The sequence below is a fragment of the Aplidium turbinatum genome, chromosome 1 (assembly GCF_918807975.1).
Source record: "Aplidium turbinatum chromosome 1, kaAplTurb1.1, whole genome shotgun sequence".
Taxonomy (NCBI): Eukaryota; Metazoa; Chordata; class Ascidiacea; order Aplousobranchia; family Polyclinidae; genus Aplidium; species Aplidium turbinatum.
This window is the reverse complement of record NC_137472.1, coordinates 49,450,944-49,472,643: the sequence shown is the minus strand read 5'-3', so window position 1 is coordinate 49,472,643 and position 21,700 is coordinate 49,450,944. Positions and strand designations below refer to the sequence as shown.

The 21,700-nt window shown below is 36.8% G+C and overlaps 1 protein-coding gene across 4 annotated transcripts in view; it reads left to right on the top strand.

Moving 5' to 3' along the window:
* Positions 1–18,158, top strand: part of LOC145782086 (tripartite motif-containing protein 2-like) — a 39,366-nt gene extending 21,208 nt beyond the window's left edge. For 2 of the 4 annotated variants that reach the window (XM_082593853.1, XM_082593845.1), the window contains 13 exons: positions 8,922–9,441; positions 10,016–10,150; positions 10,272–10,430; positions 11,018–11,146; positions 11,382–11,606; positions 13,317–13,433; positions 13,737–13,889; positions 14,245–14,462; positions 14,707–14,854; positions 15,070–15,238; positions 15,628–15,732; positions 15,907–16,074; positions 16,573–18,158. In XM_082593853.1, the coding sequence (XP_082449979.1) occupies positions 8,938–9,441; positions 10,016–10,150; positions 10,272–10,430; positions 11,018–11,146; positions 11,382–11,606; positions 13,317–13,433; positions 13,737–13,889; positions 14,245–14,462; positions 14,707–14,854; positions 15,070–15,238; positions 15,628–15,732; positions 15,907–16,074; positions 16,573–16,883 (2,541 nt within the window). In that variant the 5' untranslated portion in view covers positions 8,922–8,937 and the 3' untranslated portion in view covers positions 16,884–18,158. Of the gene's footprint in view, positions 1–7,275; positions 7,418–8,921; positions 9,442–10,015; positions 10,151–10,271; positions 10,431–11,017; positions 11,147–11,381; positions 11,607–13,316; positions 13,434–13,736; positions 13,890–14,244; positions 14,463–14,706; positions 14,855–15,069; positions 15,239–15,627; positions 15,733–15,906; positions 16,075–16,572 lie in introns of those variants that run through there. The other 2 variants (XM_082593836.1, XM_082593828.1) reach the window with 2 other exon arrangements.
* The last annotated feature ends 3,542 nt before the right edge of the window (positions 18,159–21,700 follow it).

Here is a 21,700-nt window from a genome sequence, read left to right as displayed (position 1 = left end):
TGTGCTTCGGTTAACAAGACATCTGAAAAGCGTTTTAAGCAGCCTATTTAACCAAATGTGTCCTTAAGAATGCGATTTTTTTCGTTACAATTAAGTTGCCGTTGTTTGTCGTCGCTTCTGAGGCGCTATGTGAAGAGGAGCCGTTTCCTGTCTCTATGAAAGCATTGTGATAAGGAGCCTGTTTGCTCTTAGTCATAAATCCACCAAAAGCACTACTTTAGTGTCTTCTACTCAGCTATCTGTTGAAAATCGTTTTTGCTTATCTTTTTATGGTCACTTCTTGCTGGTTGTACCGCGAGTCAACATTTCTTCAACATTAAAAGAACATATATTTATCACCGATAAGCGTTTTTCAATACTTTTGAAACTTTGCAAAGGCGAACTGTATATGGTCATGTTGCTATTCTATTTTAAGCTATGAAGTCGTAACAGCAGACACAAAATCGTAAAATCTTCAGATTTCGATAATGCCGCATGAGATTTCACGAAGACGAGATAATAAAGAAACGCTTGAATTGTGACGTTAAAAGAAGGAGATCACGCCGAAGTTGACTTGCGTGAGAAAAAAACAAAATTATTTCAAGTGGTTGGCTTGAGTCGAAATTTATATTGACAATGGCACAGAATTGCAGGGTCGGAGAAAATCTCCTGATAAGGAAAGGTGTGAGCTAGGTTCAGCAACGTTGCGTTCTACAACAAATCAAACAAAACTTTCACATAACCTTAGCGCAGAAATTCAAACATCAAAGTTATCAAATCGCTTGGAGTGAAGAAGTTGAAGTTATTCGACTTTGCTGTTATGAAAGGATGTTGTTCAACGCCACAAACTGTTGCCGGATGCAATAGAGTGCAATTTGAAAATACACAGACGTACATTTTTTTGTGAGAAATCGATATTTGTATTTTGGCGTGTGAGAAAAATAAGCTTGAAAAGAGTTATTTTGTAACCAAGACAAAACATGTCGTTGATAGTTATATAATTATCATGTTTTTGGATAGTCGTTAGTCGATTTATCAAAGCGTTCAACACTTATAAATCTATTTTTATATGTCGTAAAAAAACGCTCAGTATTTTGTTGTATATTCACATAAAGACGATCATGAATTGGATAATTGCCCTATCGATATTGATGAAGTAATATTTTTTTGAAGGTGAAATACTGTGACTAAAAATGTAGTCATTGAAAGTCTTAATTTAGGTCGGAAAACTTTCAGGTTTCAGCAGGGATATCGTTCTTGCATTTAACAACAATATTCTTACTTTCTTGCTAATGTATAAGATATCACAAAAAATATCTGCGGCGTTGACTGTACTGATGTACGAACAAAACTGCACGATGTACACAATTTATAAAAAGCTTACAGTTAGCTTACATCAGGCGCCTGGTTGAAATGTTGCTGCAAGGTGTTGGACAAGTCGTAACTAAAGGTTTGTGTAAGGGGGTGTCAAGCACTTCTTGTCACATTGGCATCCTAACACTGTGAAGCAAAGTATGAGCAAAGTGTTAGTCCATGTTCAAGGTTAGCCCAGTATTTTAATTTATCTTTCTGAAGAAGGGTGATTTGCTTAGGGGCATCCCTAAGTTTGCTCCCTACTCCGACACTATATAAGCTACACGCCTGTTGTTACTTGTATAAACAAACATCAATTTTTGTGACCCTTCAACCTTCATGAATACAAACTATTTGAAAAAACAATTCAATTCAAAACTGAGCTGTGTGACGTTTAGATCATGTTTGTTCTGCTTTGCACCTTTCAAAAGCCGCTTATTTCCAATAGTAAGTACAAGGCCTATTGTATGATGCCCCGATTCAACAATAACAGTAGGCTACTACAGTTTACTTAGTGGATAGTTGCTCCCTGTTGAAAAAATTATTTAGTAACTCTATGTTTTCTATTCTGTAATTGATTGAGTTTCGCTTTTAGCAGCATGATCGTTGCTTACTTCACAGTGTAGATTCTAATTCTATTCTAATTTCTATTCTGTATTATCACTGCAGTCGTCTGCAGAATGGCTCAACTTTATCTTGCTTAATGCTATCTGCTTTGAGTTAGAAAGAACATTTTTTTAAGTTCATGATAAACTACATCAAAAGCAAAACTCGGGCTTCAAAAGCCAAACAATAGCAATCAGAGACTTACCACTAAACGGTTTCTTGTGTACGATTGTCTATGAGGGGTTTATGATGGTTGGTTGAATGGTTGTGTGGTCTTGCTAATTTGTAGGTCAGTTGGGTGCAGTCGTTAAATTAGCATCAGTCCAAAGTTATTTGAAAACCCGACCCTACCATTGTTTTACGAGGCCTACTTGACATTTTGTGATGTTGAATAGATAACACAGAGTGTGTTGGCTGTGATTTTGGAGCAGCAATTTAGTTGTGGAATTTATAGTGGCACGATGAGCAATGACCTTTAAAGCCCCTAAATTCTAGTTTACATAGAAGAAACAGAACTTGTCGTAAACTGCTTTTAAAATTAGAATGGACGTTTTCTTTATTGATGCATTTTGTTTTGTCCTTGCGCAACTGATAATAAATTCTGAAAACTTCAAAAACATTCTTTTGGCGTTAAAATTTTATGCAATTGAGCATAACGAGAATGCGTTGAAGCATGCAGAGCAACATTTAAAATATAGTTATTTCAAAAACTCAAAGCCCCAGAGTGATGCAGTTTCACACAAAGCCAGTGTTGCCAAGGTGAATATTGAATTTGAAAGGAAACTACGATCAAATTCTTTTGATTGTGCGATGATGATGAAAGGCAAGGCTTGAAGTTCAGTTGGACTTTTAAAACCAGTTAAATTCAGTCAAATTTCTGACAAACGAAACGTCTGAATTTTGAAGCATTGCATTATGAAAACAGTTTGAAGCCAGTATGAAAATTGTTCGAAGAGCAGTTAAACCAGCTACTAGAGTGTTCCTTGTCCGTTGTTTGACACTGCAGTTAATGTACTTTTGGCTTGGTTGTTTGTATAAGAAGTAGTTTGTCATAAAATAGCAGTGACAAAACGATTTCAAGAAAAATTTGAAGGTTTTGCAAACCAGCCAAAAGAAAAAAGTCAAGACTAGCAATTAGGATTCTTGCAAGCAAAAAAATATTTAAAAATTTCACAATACTCTGTTTTTTCGACTTATAATCTATTACCTTTGTTTGCTTTAACAGAAAGGCAATTTCTTTTTCTTGTAAATTGGAAAGAGCATGATTTTCAAATTTGTTCAGGCTCACGTAGAGTGTCCAGCACAAAAATGGTTTGAAAATATTCCAAAGTTTCGTTTCGGCACAAAGTTAATTGTTTTGTTTTTGATTAAATGCTTTGTATTGACTTTCGTTTCGACCAAAAGAAAAATCGTTTTAAACATTACACCAAGCATCAGTCTATGAAATAGCCTATGGGTTGAACTGCGTCTTTCAGGGTTGATGCTTCAGCGCTAAGTTTGCGAATATTGTTGAATTTAACATCCCGAGCCAATCACTAATTTTTAACTATTTGCTGAAACGTAACGAATAGTTACTGTAAGAAACTTAGCATGTGATCTCCAGTATAGCTTGATATAAAAAAAGATTAACTGGTAGTTTGTTGTCGTCGATACAAAAGTATGACCTAATTGGTATAGATAAACTTCCACTCCTCCAGCTTCAAACGCATCAATGAAGACGATTTAAACGTTTGCGCTTCTGAAAATTAGTAATAAATTAGATCAGTCATCCTCGTTGCGGACATCCTGCCACGCCTCGTCTAGTGGGTGGCCTTGATCAGAATTAGTGACGACGCCCAACTACGTTGTTAATCCTTTGCATATTTTTGGTTATAAATACAAAGAAGCGTTGTCATGCAAACGTTCATCTGAAGCCCAAGTAGTTTGTAAATCCTGTCCTACTTTATTTGGGATTATGTTCACACAGTTTGTAAGCGGATGTCTACAAATATCCTTGTTAGGTTTGTTTATCAAATGTAATATGGCCATGTCTGTCAATGTTAAAGACGGTATCTTGTTGTCTCGAGACATTATGTTGACGTTTGTGTTAGCTGTTTATCCCGTACAAACGTTGAAAACTTAAAAAAGGCAAAACAAATTTATTTTTTAAACAGAAAACGGTAGACTAATTGGTTATCACAAAAAACGGCTCGAAATAATAAAGGAGTATTGATAATACGTTTCAAAATCTGATCAAGATGCTTCAACTGAGCTAAGTTGTTGGTCGTTTAACTGGTCGCTATTATCTTTGCATAGTGCATTGCATGGTTCAATTTCAAGCTAATTATCAAGCAGGTCATTCAAGGATCGCGCTGTTTTTTAGTTGCTGGTCATAATAGGACAAGAAAGTATATCAAATCAGCAAATTCATTTACTTCTTATTGATGCAACGTTTGAACTGATTTTGTTGTGTTGGTGAGAACTCGTCCAGTTGACAAACATTATTGTTTGACGTTGGAACAACGTTATATTTGGAAGAATGGATGTATGTAAGTTGTGCCTTCTACAGACTAGTCAGTCAGAGCAGCTGTGATAAAATTGTTAGATCAAAGATCTTTGTTAAAAGCTCTAATCAAAACAGTTGTCGTTATTGCAGATTTACTCGAAGACGTGTAGACAGGCAAGGAGCAACAACACCACAGGTTGAGCATTGTAAGACTACATTAGTACATTACTTATATTTACAATAAATTTGAACAGTTGAACGTTTTCGGCTTAACCTAAGCCCTTTTCAGAGATCTGAAAACATTTGTACCAAATGCAGTAAATTTCAATTTCTTAAACGTCACTAGCTCAGTTCAGTTCATTTTTATTTCTGATCATCACAACGAAAAACAATGTATGCGAAACATAGCACAGATCTAGAAACTGACTGAACAATAATAAATGCGCAGAGATCGAATTTTGCAGCAGAAAGAAAAACTAGGTTTTGAAAATGAAATGTTCAAAATCTTTATTCTTCATTGAATGCCTTCACGAGGCATACAATAGATAGAAGAAAGATTGCAACCAAACCGCTCAGTTCTGTCATTTGAGCACCAGACTAAGAATAGTGATTGGCCATTGCAAATAGATAATTCTCAGCAATTTTATTCAGGTGCCACTTTGATACAAACTTTCTTCAAGCGAATAAAAGATTATTGAGATGGAAGATTTGACCATATCTGGTATTTGTTGGCAAGGTAATTGTTAATGTTCGGTAGTTGAGCACACTACCATCTTTAAAGATAGTGAAAACCCAAACGTTTCAATGATATATTGTTTAGAAATGAAAATCTGTATGTTTCATAAAGCCAAATTCACGAACAGTTGCTCGTTTAATATGAGCAAGCATGCATGTCCATTTCTGAACCTTTCTAAGTACTGTAACAACAAACAAATCTTTTTCCTTTTGAGATAAGATCAGCATTTCGTTTCGTCAGTGTCATCGCGTAGTGACAATTTTGTTGACTTGACAATGCATCTTGCATTGTTTGAAGTCTCTCCTTATGCACACAAAAATATCTACCACAAAAGGTATTATTTCAAACTTTCAAACCGTGTATTGTTCCCTCAAATAACAATCTAACAAAAAAATGCTGCTTCAACGCAAATGCCGTGATTTTCCTGCTGCCGACTGTTGTAACCGGATGCGAGAACTTGAACCGCGACCTTTGCTGACGAATGCAGCTGAGCTGTGACGTCAAATTAAAGGTGAACGTTTCTGCATACAGGTTTATCTCAATCTTGTGGAGTCGTTAGTGCATCAACAGTTGATACGACAGTAGCAAATTTCAGTAATCGAAACGTCATGCTTTGACTTTCATGCGAAAATGGTGTTGTTGAAATGGAAAGTTGTTTACGAGTTTTTTTTTCAAGTTTGAGATCTAGAAAAGCCTGTTGCGGTGCAATTACTTTCCGGCCTACTAGTTTGCCGTCTTTTGGTTGTTTGCTCATTGTTGTGGCAATAATGTAATTCATGGCGTGCTGTATGCACAGTCTTTTTACCCTTTCACGATTTTTTTAGTTTGTGTTTCTGATGCACTCGCTTTTGATAGTATAAACTTAAGTAAACAAAAGTATAACTTGAAGTTAGTAGAGCTCAGTTTTCAAAGAAATAATAAACAGCTACGCTTCCTTCTGCTAATACCCTGGACAAAGCGACGCCAAGTATCTTGTTAGTCCAATGATCATCTTGTATCAAACCAATACAAAAAAGGATCCATTCTTTGCTGCTGAGTAATTTTCTTTTTCAACCATCGATAGGGCTCGCTTTACTCGATTGAAAGCAATAAAAAATTTGCTTCAACTTTAAAACTTAATTTCAATAACATGGCACGGTCTTTTGGTGTAAAATAAGCTGAAGTATTACAATATGTTTTAAAGGAACGAAGGTTTTTTGCTTTAACATAAAGGGTAAAGACGACGTTTGTTGAAATGACATAAATCTCATGAAATCATGCACTAAATGTAGATCTCGGTATCTGTGAAAGTAAATTATATTGAAACTTTCTATTTTCAACCACGTTGTAAAAATACCAGATCAGTGCTTAAAACGTTGTAATTTAAACCTAAAAGCTTATCTCGACATTTTAAATCACGACGTCACAGCTAAAACAAATATATAAAAACTGAAGCGAGAAGTAATCGAAGTTTTAGTTCTTGAAGAAAAAAAGAAGTTATGTAGTTTCAACTTTTTGCCAGACAGTTATGTGGATTTGACGTCGTACCGACTGGGCTAGTAAACGCATCTGCGTCTCATACGTTTCAGGAAAGTATCAGAAATTAGATGGCTATTGGTAAAATGTCTTTGGAGTTAGTGTGAGGCTTGTTTTGAGCTTTTTTTCTGCTTTGTTGGGATCAAGTTGAAGAGAGTATAGCAGTAGCTTAAGGAAGGGAATGTAGGCTAAATCAGTTGACGTCGGAAAAAAACATTGTTGTTTAGTGCATTGACTTGCTAAAGTTCACTAACTTCAAAATAATTTACTTAAAAATTTCACTTCGTCGTTGACGTGTATTGTGGAGAAAACAATGGCTGGATTAGCGCAGAATCTGTCTGACAACTTTCAGGGTAACCAAGCCACAAAAAATCTTGCTATTGTCAAAAGTTAGCTTTTAAAAGTCACGTTGTATAGGCTACAATTTGTTGACATCGACAGACGAAGCCAAAAACTTTATTTTTTTTCATTATCTTTAGAATAAAATTTAATGCTATGTTTATTACGAGGAGAAAAAAGTAAAATTAGTGTGAAAAAGGTTTTTCTTGAAAAGTTTCTTGTACAGTGTCAAACAGTAAAATAAAATAATTTCTATTTAGCTGAATAAGGCAGTTGCCTAGTTATAGGACAAGCTGCTGAATGATTTTTGAACTTTGACTTACAAAATTAACTGCACTAATGAGTCCAATCCGCACAAGGGTGCGCTCTTCACCGGACTACAATATATTCAAAGAGAATATCAGGTAATGACATTCCACGACTCATAGCAACCGTATTTCCGGTGGCTAAGAACAGTGATGGGGTCATTTTCAAAGAGTATTTGTATTTGAAATATTTAAGATTTATCCGCGTCTTAGCTGCTCAGAATCTCAATGAATGTGATTTCGCACCTGCGACATATTATCACCCAACAAACAGTTATTATCTCACCACAATGCATAGCTGGCGTAAGTGCTGGTTTAAACAGAGGACAATTGTGTCGTTTTTTTGCTGCTTCGGTCAGCCGGAACGCAGTAACACAAGGACGCTGGCGAACTTGGCAATGGCGTCATATAAGATGTTCACTGATCCGTCAGACGACCACACAAGTCGATAAAAATGTGGACTTTTGCAGCAAAAAGTTTCTTTTGTTCACACCGCAACTAAATCTGCGGCTTAGAACAATTTTGATGGCATTTGCCAGATGAAGCTGATGAAACATACGGCTTTTTTAATCGTAGGCTACTAACCAACATGATAGGTTATCGACAGCCTCGGCAACTAAGTTGACTAAGCTTCCGACTTTATGCAAAATAAAATCACAAGATTAAGTAGCGCTGGTTCGACTCTTGGGGTAACCCATTTTAAAGACTGTGCTCTCCATTTAGCGGCACCTAGTGGATGAAATAATTCAAAGATAATAACACTTTAACAATCGAAAATTTCACTATGCCTATCTCGGTAACTGAACCTGCGTCAGTGGTTCAAAGCTTCTTCAAGTTTGCGAAACTGCCAGGAATAATCTTTCAAAGACTTTACCAGTCCGAGAATAAAAGTTCAAACCAACCATCGAAGTAGCCTACAGTAGCCTACTATAGTTTTTGTTTTTATTGCCATATGCTTCCTTACTGCATTAACAATTTTAAGTATTGGTGAAATATTTGCATGAAATGTTTTGTCTTAATCCGAATCGTTAATTTTTGAAATAGGAAGCAGACTTTCAAACAAACAAAAAAAGACAAATTTTATAAGATTTTGGTCATAAGCCCATTTATTTTGAAAGCGTTTTGATTTTTGTTCATTGCAGTTCGTTCAAAGTGCATGCCACATGCAGGCTAGCCGCATTGACCTCGCCTCTTCAAATGGGCAAGATGAACTAATAAGAAAATTAAATTTTACAAAGTTTGAAAGAATGTGACGGAACATTACCCACAAGAGCTAATCTTGCATGTAGACTGCTCGGCGATTCAAATAAGCTGTAGGTGAAATATTTCAGCTGCACAGCATCTAATTAGGGTGGAGATCAGTCATACTCATCTGATCTTGATCTAACCAGCACAAATCATCCTGCGATTATGGATTTAAGCTTTCTTTTTCCAAACATAATCTAGTTATCATTGCCAGTAAATCTATAATGCATTTACGTGTTTTTTCCAGCAGTATGTCTTGCTAAAGTTAATTTTAATGCATCACCACAAAAGATAGACATATATTTTGAAGTTTGTAAAGCTTTATCTTTGTGTAACTATGACAACGTTTTTTCCATAGGTTTTCCGGTCACGTGATGGCTAGCTCGATCGATCTTCTGACCAAGATCAACGATGAATTTCTCACTTGTCAAATTTGCTTTGAGACTTACACAAGACCAAAGAGTCTGAACTGCCAGCATACATTCTGTTTGAAATGCTTAGATGAATACAAGCCAGCCAATAGTACAGTGGTGGTCTGTCCGACATGCCGAAGTGAGCAGCATCTGACGGCGGATGGGATAAATGGCTTGAAGGACAATTTTTTTATTTTGAACATGTCAGACATGTTGAAAACCGTCAAAGAAATAAGAAGTGAAGATAAAGATGGCACTTCGCTCATGTGCGACACTTGTGATCATGATAGTCGAAAAGCAGCCATCGCTAGATGTCTGGATTGCACAGACTTTTTGTGCTCAGAGTGTTCCACCTGGCACATTCGGACGAAACTGACCAGAAGACACAAGATAGTTCCTCTTTCCGAATTTGAATCTGGAATGCACAACCAAGAATTGAAGAGCCGAGCTAAGATCTATTGCATGGTAAGTACTTGATTCAGTGTTTGACGTTTAGTTAATGTTATTTTGCAACAAACCAATGCAACAGGTAAAGCATTATTGTTTTGCCGTTTTCATATTCTACAGTTAGTGTAGCTCAGATCGAAAAGTTTGTTTGTCACATCGTTTTAACGTTTTTGTTGACATCGTCAAACGTTGAAAATGTAAAATGGCAATAATAGATTGAATAATTCCCGCCAACAACATTTTAACAATCGGAAACTTCACCCAGTCAATCTCAATGACCGGGTCTGCGTCAGTAGTTTAAAGCCTCTACAAGTGTGCGAAACTGCCAGGATTAAGCTTTTAAAGAAGCTTTCCCAGTGCAAGGGTGAAGACTCAATCAATTTTTGCTAGATGGGTGTTTCATTTGTCAAGTCAAAACCAGTGGCAACTTTGTAATTGAGAAAATCATTAACTTTTCAGTGTACTCATGCATTCCATGCTTACCGAAGAGAACCTTATTTATTAATTACAAAGTCTGACCAAATTTATTAATTACAAAGTCTGACCAAATCTCAGTAACTTGTAGTGTCAAGCTTATTGCTGTTGTTTCCAGATTCACGATGGAGAGGCAGCAAAGATCTACTGCCAATCTTGTCAACGTCCGATATGTCATGAATGCGTAGAATCAGAACATGCAAGACATCGGAGATGTTCTCTAAAAGAAGAAGTCTTGAACCAAGGGCACCAGGTGAAACTTACCGACAGAGAATAATTTCTTACCGCAATACAACGTTAAACAACTTCCAGTTTACGCTTCTTTTTCTTTTTGTCTGTTCTAGTTATTGAACAATAACATTATTCCATTTCAGATCGAGAACCTTTTGAAAACTGCAAAAGAAAAAGCAGATGTCCTTCGAACTTTGCAAGGAACATTGAAAGAAATCAAACTGATGAAGAAAATGGACAGGGATGCTGCAGAGGCTGATATTGAAAAGACTTGTGAAGTCTTTATCAACGCCATTCACAGAGTGAGACAAATTTTTAACATAAAAATGTTTGTATTCAAAATGGTCAACAAAGGAAAATATTTACAACGCATTGTTTGACAAAACAAATCAAATTTTTAGATCAAGTGGTTTATTTTAGTCTTGTACTTCAATAAGATTATATCTCATTCAATACAAACCCAGACATCCACTTCATCTGGACCAGATCTTTACCAGATAAGATGGCTGTCTGGGAAGTCACGCTTTTCAATAAGTACCTTTCTGGAAGCTTTTGTTCGATTCGCACCACATTTTTATAGCATCAAACCCATATTTTTAGAAGTCCTAAAATACTCCGCTCACCACATAAATTTTTTTATTTAAAAAAATATTTTCAACTTCATCTGGCGTATTAGTGAAAACTGAAAATGTGTTTTATTTATCAAGGTCTTGATCAAACGAAAATAGAAGACGCCATACTCGAGTTTCACCCGTGATCATCAGTGATGATCCCAAACAATAGTGAAACTCGTGTATGGCGTTTTCCATTTTCGTTTGATCGAGACCTTGATGACTTCACAAATTCCCACATCTCCATGTTTATTTATTTCTGAAATATATATATCCAGCGCAAGCAAGAGCTTATTGACGAGCTTCACAACATGCACGCAAATGAGATCAAGCATATCAATGGTGATGAGGATTCGGTTGAAATGCAACTTAGTTCCCTTGTTTCATGCACAGAATTTTCAAGAAAGGTAGTATTTGTGATTTGTTTTTGACACCGCTTCTGAAGACACAAAATAGTTAGAAAATGAACATAAAAAACGACAAAAATAAAGCTCAAACCTTAAAAGTGTGTATTGGTATTATAGTAACCCATGATATTTTGGTTTAAAATGCATAATATCTATTGGCAATGTAAAGATTTTCTGTCTGGTACGGTATTCTTTGCAATACATTATTTTTTTTTCATTTTATGATTCATTGTAGGTGTTGGAGTATGGCACGCCAAAAGAAGTCCTTGGACTAAACAATCAGATGACACAAATACTCCATCAGCTCCTAGAAACTCACCCTGCTCTCGCATACCACGAAATCGATCACACAGAAGTCGTGCACTTTGATGCAAACGCTGATTCTAGCGTTCGTGTGATCAGGGACAACCTTGGGCGGCTATCCTTGCAGAAAGCGACGTTTGACGAAAATGTGAACAAGGTAATCCAAAACTCTACATAACTGTAATTAGAAATTTAGTTCTTTTGCAGTCATTCAACCTGCGCAATAGTTAAACCAATGTAAAAAGGCTGGTTCTGTTGCATTTGAGCGTGTACGTTTGTTTTGTAACCTTGCTTGTTGATTGTTGCCAAAGATAAAAGAGTGTGGTAAGACACGATATTGCTGTGGTTTCGGTCATGGGCTAACGACCAATGTGCTCAGCTCGAAACTGATATGTGATCTGGCTGAGCTGTGGATGTGCGTTTGTGTTCAAAAATAGATTTGCAGAGCGAAGTGTTTGTGGTAGGCTACCAATTCTTCTGCCTAAAAAAATAGGTTTTGCAGCAGGCTACGCAGTAATTTAATAACCTTTGTAAGCACTGTAACGGTGAAAGACCAGACTAGTAAAAAGAAAAACAGAGCAAACTAATTTTACTTTTTTGTTTATCAAGCCATTTTCAATTAATCTTTATAGTGTTAAAGCTTTGGTAGAGAGTTTGCTTTGTTGAACCATAGAGAAATAAAACATAGTAACTTTAGCGGGTTTAGCATACTTTATTTCACACAAAATATAACATAATTAAATAAAATAAACTCAAACGTTTTCGACACGTACGTGTGTCCTCATCAGGAATTAAATCTGCAATACATAAAATGAAAAATCGTAAGATAAATTTGACTATGCACTGTAACTGTAACGACACTCTGGACTGAAAGCACAAACTGAACAAATGATACGAGAATGATTGCGAGTAAATTATGCGGTGGGAAACAGATCACGTGAGGTGTAGACTACAGGCATTGGACAAAACAATTAGAACACACACAAAAGGAACGATGAGCCACAGGCGAATAACTGCCGGTTGAGAGATGGATTGTTACGTTTGATTCTTAAGGCTTCCATGATCTTAGTCTGAAAATCAGATCTGCCTCGAGAGATGATTTTAAATTGCTCGATCGAGACATTGTCAGTGCACGTTTCACAAGAGGCGATGTGCTCTTTAATTGCACTTTTAGTTGTTAGGTTTGGGTTTAAGTGCTCCCCGGCCCTTGTCAACAAATGTCTGGTTGACATACCAATGTATGTCTGGTTTGCGTCACGCAAACAACTAAATTTATACACAACATTTAAAGAAAGAGCAAAGGGGGTAGGCGACCAATTGAAAATATTGGTGCACTTTAAATGTTTTATACACAGGATGAATGTCACATGAAAATTTCTTTTTTATAAGTTTAGCTAGGTTTTTCGCAAAAATTGTTGAATCTTTTCCTAGGTAGGGTATATTAATGAAATAACTAAAATCTACTTCTTCAGGCGTGTCTTTTGGTTCATCAGCCATGAAGGTGTTTAAGACTTTATTGAAAAAGTGATTGTGTCATATTTTGTGTGAAATAAAGTATGCTAAACCCGCTGAAGTTACTATGTTTTATTTCTCTTTATAGTGTATTGGCAAAGAAATTTTGCTTAAATCACAAATTGGTGAATGCCAGAGCTATTGCGTTTGTTGGTTAAAAAAGTTCGTAAAATATTTCCAACCAAAACTATGAAAAATCATATTGAGGTGTACACAGAGTTTGCTTGAACAAGTGATCATCTTGCATTTTGATTAATATTTTTTTTGCACAAAATGATTTTTGTACAGTTCTTGTTTTGTGGCTATTGGCATAAAGAAAATTATTTTTCAAGGTTTCATTTGTTGCTGTGTGTAGGTGCTGCGGCAATTGGATTCATTTTGTTTGAGCGACGGGGGACCTCTGGTGAGGAAAAGTGGGAAGGCGGTCATTCAGCGGGAGGAATCAACCTCCGAAACGAAACTGTTGGTGCAGGTTAGTCTAGCGGTTACCGCCTTAGCGGTTATCTCCTGAGAAGTTAGCCTACATGGTAAGACTTGTTATCACTAAACCATTCTCGTACTAGTCGCTTTACTCTTATTGTAATTTATAAATCATTGGCATGCTGAAAATCGGTTATGTGGACTCGAATACCTGTTCTCGATTTGAAGTGGGCTGATTTATTGATAACACGAAAAAGCTTGAAAAGTTTCATTTTACGCTTATGTGGTGAATCAAAACTTGAAATACTGTGGTTTAAAATCAATGTAATAAATACGTGACTTGTGTCTTGCGTAGATCGGCAAACAAGGAATTGGAGATGGTGAGTTCGAATCCACCCCTACGCTAGCTGTTAATTCTGTTAATGAAATCATATCAGCCGATTATGATGGTGCAAAAATTCAAATCTTTGACCCACAAGGAAATTTCAAGGACTCCATTGTCACTGAGGTACGACTTTACAGATTTACACTATATAACTGTGCTTGATTTGATGTTAATGTTTAAACTTCTGTTTATACGATAACGTAGCTCATTTCATATTTATAATTGGTTAGTGCTGTGGTAACTGGTTGTGCAGTTTATTTATTTATGGTACAACATAATTGTCTCATATAAAACTTTTATTAAACTAAACACCAAAAAATCTTGACATACTTACAAGTTATAGTCTGTTAATCCACTATGCATCTAACATGTATTTTGTATGTTCCTGCACTGTCGATAAGGTTTTGGCCTGTTATTACCATCTAGATTCTAGAAGGTTGAAAATTTTTCTTTTAAAATGATATCCTATTGCTTGCAGGTGAACAAACGCATGTGCAAACCAGCAGGTGTAGCTGTCCTTCATAATGACGACATAGCCGTGTGCTGTGAAGATCAGGTCCATATATGGACACACGAAGGAAAGAACGTATTGGGTTTCGGGAAAGGTTTCTTCTTGAATTGCACAAGCATTGCAGTCAACTCCAATAACCAGATGGTGGTTGCTGACGTAGGAAAACACACTATATCTGTGCACACGTGAGTTGATTTGGACTAGATGAAATAACAAAGCATAATTTCAAAGAGTTTTTATGAGACAGAAAATATTTGGGCGAAACTGGTGACTTAGCCACTTGAATAAAGTGACCTATGATGAAGTGTTAAGTTTGATTTAGGGTAAGTCTACAATTGTTTATTATGTTAGTGTTTTGTGTATTATAATACAAAAAAGTTGAAAGTGATTCTTGAAGACAACAGTTTTCATGGTTACGTTCATGATCAGGGAGACGGGGAGGATTGTGACTCAATTTGGATCACAAGGAAAGGGAGACAGCAAGCTCGTGGAGCCGCGTTATGTCGCCTGCGACTCACACAACAATATCATTGTATCAGACGGTGGAGACTGTAGCGTGAAAAAATTTTCTGCGCAGGTCGGTGCACTTGCTTATGTAACTTGTTTCTTTGTGGTTGCTATTCAAAAATAGTTAAAAAATAATGAAAACAGTAAAATTTATTTGTGCGCTTTTGTATTTTAGCAAGGTTATATTGTCATTAACAAAACATAAATTGTCTAGACTTTTTTTTAGTGTTTAGCCTATTTATTAGGAAACAAACGTATTTGATGCATTTTTATTTGCATTTCCAGGGTGAATTTCTGCTGAGTTTTGGTTCAGAGGGTCCAGAAAGGGGACAATTCCAGGGTCCAAGAGGAATTTGCACCGACGAGCAGGACAACATCCTGGTGGCAGATTGCTGGAACCATCGAGTCGATCTGTTTACTCCGGATGGATGCTTCCTCCGACATATTGCCACTGGTGGGTTGATTTTATGAAAGATTGTTGCTCTTCCTGCTAAGCACTCAAAAACTATGAAGATCATGCGTTTGAGAAGCGCAGTATTAAATTTATGTATGAAAATGTTAAATTTATTTAAGCATTAAATGGATTTTTGTTACTTGCGTCGAGATTTAGTTTAACGAGATTTCAGTGCACTGTTGAACTTTACAAGTAACGGCAGCAGAAGAGCAGATTTGAAACTCAATTTTTAAGTTCGTTTTAACATAAGCCAATGCTTTGCTCTTTGTTGTCATCTTTTAAGTTAGACAACAAATTAATTGAACGTTGTCTTGGTTGAAGCCATTGATTTTGTTATCTGAAGTAGCCTATTATCGTTTTTTTAAATTTCAAATTTGTATTTTGGTCAGGAGCAGACAGTCTTCACTTCCCGTGGTGTCTTTCTCTTACAACCAGCGGAAAGCTTGTCATCTCTGAAGACTACAGCTGGTCAATCAAAATGTTTGAACTGCCAGGTATTCAATTTTTATGAAAATGATTGAACACAGCATCTCCAATCAAATGGTTCTAACCTAAAAAGTCTTCTACTGCGTTTCAATATTCGTTAACGAAAGTGTAACTGGTCAGATGTTAAGTACAAACTAAAGTTGTACAATTTTGGTAGAGAGGTTTTTCTTTTCTCTTTGTAGAATACCAACATGGCTCATCTATATCTTCCATGGAAGAGATTATGTCTCCTCCATCGATAATTCCTGACTTCGAACAGCTTGCCGGTCAATTTGATCTTCCAAACATTCTTAGCAACAAAGTGTCATGGTGGCTCACGTCACCAGGGTCACATGATACCGAGCAGCAAGGTACGTGATCTGATGAATTGCTAGAGTTTGTTCAAAGCTTGAAGTAAAATGTTGCTGTCAATCCTAGATAGCGTCAATACGAAGATAAACTATAAAAAATAACGGTAGCAGCTTAACGGTAAAAACTCTTTGCGTGTTTAGATTTAAAATCCAGCTGTTTAATCGGCCGGAAAAGTATTTTGAGCAACATTTTTCACATTTTCGAAATGCAACTTAGCTTAATCGATATGAATAGTTGAATACAGGATGACCATTTAAGCCTATTCGTTCGTCTATAAGTAATTAACCAAGCAGTAAAATACACAAATCATGACGTTAAAAACCAACAAAAATCTTTTCTGAGGAAATGGCCGGTTTATGGCTTTTTAACTTAAATGGGAGAAAGCAACTAATTATTGTGACATTTCTTACGCTCTTCTGTTGACGATAAGAAAATGACATCAGAAGTGGCAATTATTGTAAATAGTTTTTTCATAAAGGTAAACCTTTACATTTTAGTGAACGGAATGTCGAACGGAGGTTTGCATAACACCATAGCGACATCGAGTCTGCAGCAACGCAATAAAACCATGCCGAGTAAGAAAGCTTCGAGCAGTGACAGTGACCTCACCAAACTGCCTTCATCACCACCACCTCCGCCTACATCCAACGTTGTGCCTTCACAATACCTCAACGATGGCGTCACAAATGGTACGACCAATGACAGCAGTGGGAGCCTCAGCAGCAGCGGAAGCGGAAAAGTTTCCTATTCCGGAAAGATCACATCCCTCGGTGATTCAAATCACATTTCCATGGTTAGCGGTACCTAATTCCATTGTACCTGTACTGTAACAGAACAAACTACCGTATGGCAGTCGTCATCGCGCCGAGGTTGGATGATCTAAAGAAACCTAATTCGAGTGGTTCATTAAATAGATGTTAAAAGAGCGGGAATTCCCATCTTTCGTAAAAAGTAGTTCTGCAAAGCATTCATTGCAATATTGCAATCATACCTTTGTGCAGGCTAGGCCTACTTGTAGATTTAATGCATACACAAATATTTGCATGCAATTGTTTTTATTTTTGTTGTTACATAGTAAAACCTGCAGTCGTTTTACTTATGCGTTGCTACTTTTTATTTTGATTGTCTTGTCAATTAACATGCCACCACCGTGACGACTACTTTACCTTTTACTTTTAACCATGAATTTCTTTGACTTTTATAAAAAACGTAGTAGGCCCAATACTTTAGAATGCTGTTAAATGCTTAGCAGTTCTTACTTTCCAAATGTTAACGCTACAAGGTTTCATTGTAACTTGGAATGGAACGAACCAGCCTTTTGTTGATCGTGGGCTAAGAAGTGCTCCTATCAATCATCTCAGTTTTATTGACGTTATTTTTCATTGATGTGAAGCTTTTGTTCACGGAGTGCACTTTCAGAGCAACACCTTGTGTTTGTATCTACTTATCATTCACAAATATTGATTCAACATTAAGTTGATTATTTTCGCTCTTCCATTTTGCAACCTACCGTACCTAAATCCCTACTCCACGCACACGGTGTGGGCATTTTGCGCGCTTGTTTGTATATTTAGCTTGATATGATGCCAAAGTTTTCTATGTTTTTGCGTTCAATCCAAAAATCGGAGCATATTTTTTCCAGATGTAGTCTATAAAAGTAAGCTGCTTGACTTCGAATGGACAAGAAAGGTCGAAGTTTGCAGAAGCTCGACGGAAAACTTCTTTGTTTCTGTAGCCTACGCATCGAGCATACCATGCAATAAATTGTTAAACATTCCTTGTTAGTAGCTTTTAGGTTACTGTATAAGTTGACATATTAGAAGCAAAAATGCAGCGTAAATAACAATTGTGTTAGCTTCCAAAAAAAAATTCTGATAAGGAAATTAATCCTGCCTTGTTTTTAAAAAATATATTTTTGTTGTTGTTTATTTACCCAACCAACACAGACTTCTCATTGGGAACTATGGTGATTGGTTTGAAATTCCATGATGTATTGATTTGCAATTGTTTTGAGTGAGTGACCGCATAAAATGTATTCGCATACTTGTGTATGGTAAGCTTGAATAAATAGTGTGTATCCTAATTGCTTAACCATGGTGGGTCTTAATGTCTCCTAGTAATTTCAAGTATCCTGGGTTTAAGTTTGCGCTTCATTCAGAAAAAGTATAGGCTAAATTTCATTTTTTTTGATCTAAAATTTTAAAGACTGAGGTCCACTCAAAATCGTAGTTTGCAAACGCTTTCAAGCAAGTGATTTTTCGATAATCTAAGTATTATTTCGCACATTCCTTAGAAGTTTAGGCTCCTGGTAAGCTTACTTTAATTAGTCTATATGCATTGACAGTGACGTTCGGTGGCTTAAACCGTTGGGAAAGCAACTTGGAAATATGCTGCAGCAAGATAGTAGGCACGAAGGGCGTAACCGTCGGGCGAAGCCCGAAGGCGTGTTGCCGAAGCCAACACTTCCAGCGGGGGTCTGGGGGGCCTCCTCCAGAAATGTTTGAAAAACACTTCCAATTTGGTGCGCTCTGAGAGCATTTCCAAAACAAATCAAAAATAAAAATCTGTCAAATTGTGCTTCGCCTATGTCGTGATCATACATCCATTTAATGTTTAGAAGTTATGAACAATCTTAATTTTAACGTTGCAGGACCAAAATCCAGTGTTAGACATGGAATAATAGTTGTCTAAATATTTAATTCGTCATGAATGTTCATTCTCAGATATTCAGTTAGGCCTACACTACAAAAACTAACACTTAGGCCTAAACATTACAACCGCAAGCAAAATTTGTACAAAAAGCTGGATAAGTTTGCCTCCTGCGTATAGAGAAGCATAACGAACTAAATATTGCATCCGCACCTGAACGTTCATTGGCGAAGTAACGTTATATCAACGCTGTAAAAAGGGCAAAGGCATGACTATGAAAGCTAGTAGGGGAAGTGCGGGACCGATGGGACACGGGGACCGAAGGGACAGCGCGATATCCGAGGATAAAGATTCAATCAATCAATATCTTGCCCTCTAGTGAATAGTTTTTGTCAATATTGATTTTGAAAGGAGTAGGATTTAGCTCTAGCTCAACTGTGTAAACAATGGCGGCAAAATATTAATTTTAAGACACTAAAATAACTTGTAGCTATAGGATTAAAAAAAATCTGTGGAAAATATCAGAAATAACAATGATTGACAATAAAGTTGTTTTAAATCAGTGATATAAGAAGCAAGGTTTGTGATACTAATGGAGTTTCAGATGTCAACAGCATGGACAGCAGAAAAATATTTTCCAAAGTTGCTGATTGCGGGACCGATGGGACAAGGGCATTTTAAATAGGCATTTTAATTTGTCTTACCAAACAATGAGGATGTTGCCTCAATTTCTCAAAAAGATAAAGAAAAAACAATCCTTGCCACAACCAGTTGATATGACAACACGCCTAAGCGGCATTCTACGTTTCTCAGAGATTGTTTCGTCTGTATAGACAATCTATACATGGATATTGCAATTGCTTACGAACATTGACAAAGGAACTTGACTTTTCATGTTGATTTTTCACTTTTAATGTAAATAATCAATTTCAGTTCATAAAATCATTTTTTGTACTTCTTTTGTGCAATTTTGGATATGTCCCATCGGTCCCATAACACTGTCCCATCGGTCCCATAGGTATGGGACCCATGGGACAACCAACAACATTGATAAAATGTTGAATAACCCAATAACTAATTATAACATTTCAATAATTTTTACATCATAACTTGTAAGTCTGTGGATCTACAAACTATGAAAAAATGGACGACGTAGTATTTATGTTGGAGTCGCTATTAACAAATAAAAAAATCTGTCCCATGGGTCCCGCACCTACCCTACATGGCGAGGAGACATCAAAAAACAGCAACAATCTTTTCGCCTTTATGATGCTGTGCTGTGTACCGTGACGAGAGACCATTCTGTGCGTATGACGAGTTAGTCTAGCGAATGTACACATTGACGTCACTGGGAAAGCAACTCTAACCATAACACATCTGTTTGGCTAAGCAGCTGGTGACGTTTTGCAAAACGAGTGAGGATTGGATAAAACGAAGGCGTTTTTTGACGTTTTTGAACCTGGGGAAAGCAACTGTGAAAGTTGCTTCCCTGGAGTCTCAATGGTTGTTTCTGACAGGAGCGTTTGCGTTAATTGGCATTTATAGGCAAGACATGCGGTTTGGTAAGGACTTAGACTACTCACAAGCGTTACGAGTAATTCTAGTCACGAATACAGTAATTTTCAAGTTAAAATAGACGTGATAAAAATAATAAGAAGTTAAACCTAGAATTCAGTCATTATATTTTGCATAGTTTTCGCTCAAGTAAGCACTGCTTTCCTTGCTTTCCCTCACCGATCGTCACTGTGCATTGATGAGCGACGTATTCCTAATCAAAATGGCAGGTGAAAAAAATGTTGAAACATAGGTTAGAGCAGTGCTTCCCAACCTTTTTTAGTTCGCGACCCACTTTTAATGCAAGTTTTATTGTGCGACCCACAATGAGATATGACATCTTTATTATGGCATCTTTACTACTGGCGTACGTACTGAAATAGTCATTGCGACACAACACGTCTAATTGTTACATATTTGTTACCTTGTTGCATAATTGTTACGTAATGATAATGCAATAATTTCCCGATCCAATAGAAAATAGGGTACACAATTTATGAAAATGGAAAGTCAACAAGTGAAGTGAAGATAAGAGTAGCGATGGCGAAGGCGCAGTAGCCTACTGTTCAAGACTGAACTGCGGCTTGCGAAATCCAAAGTAGGCTAATGTCGGTATTTTTTAAAAAATTTAACATTCAGTAACATTTAGAAATGCTTCCCGACCCACCTGAAATAGCTTTGTGACCCACCAATGGGTCGCGACTAAGGTTGTAAAAATACATTTTGTGTAAAATACAAGAAAAATACATCGACAGAAAAATACATGTATTTTTCGTATTAAATTAAAACTTATTAAAAGCTCGCGTCATGCTCCGGCAACAGCGTAATGGCAGGGAGCATCCGCTCGCTACGCGAAATTCTTGGTCCTTGTAGGTCAGTGGTTCCCAAACTCATTGTCGCGACCCAAATGAGGATCGCGAGGATGCTTCTGAGGGTCGCGGAATGGTAGGCCTACATAACAACGTATACAAATGAGGACTTTTACACAATCCAACCATTCCAACTGAGTTTAGAGCCCTGTATATTCTTTTTTATCAACATTTAGTGATTGTACTTAATACCTTACTTGCAATGGCCTTATAGTCTTCTACAGATATTATATATTATGATGTCACAGGCGATCTAGGTCACAATTAGGTCATTGTTCTATTGCGGACATGTGTAACCGCCCACCACGTTGTTCTGAGTGGCCCGCGTGGTAGGCTATACTCAGCATAATGTTAGTTCACTTACATCAAAGCAAGTTTAAGGTTTAGGAGGGGGTTTATGTAGAGCTATCGTCCGATATGTAGGTTATATATAGCTATGTAGGTTATCGTCCGATATCCCTCCTCTGTGTTCCTTTCAAGATCTTCGAAAGACTGATCTATGCACGCGTCAACCCAATCATCGACCCGCTCCTTCCAAAAGAGCAAGCTGGGT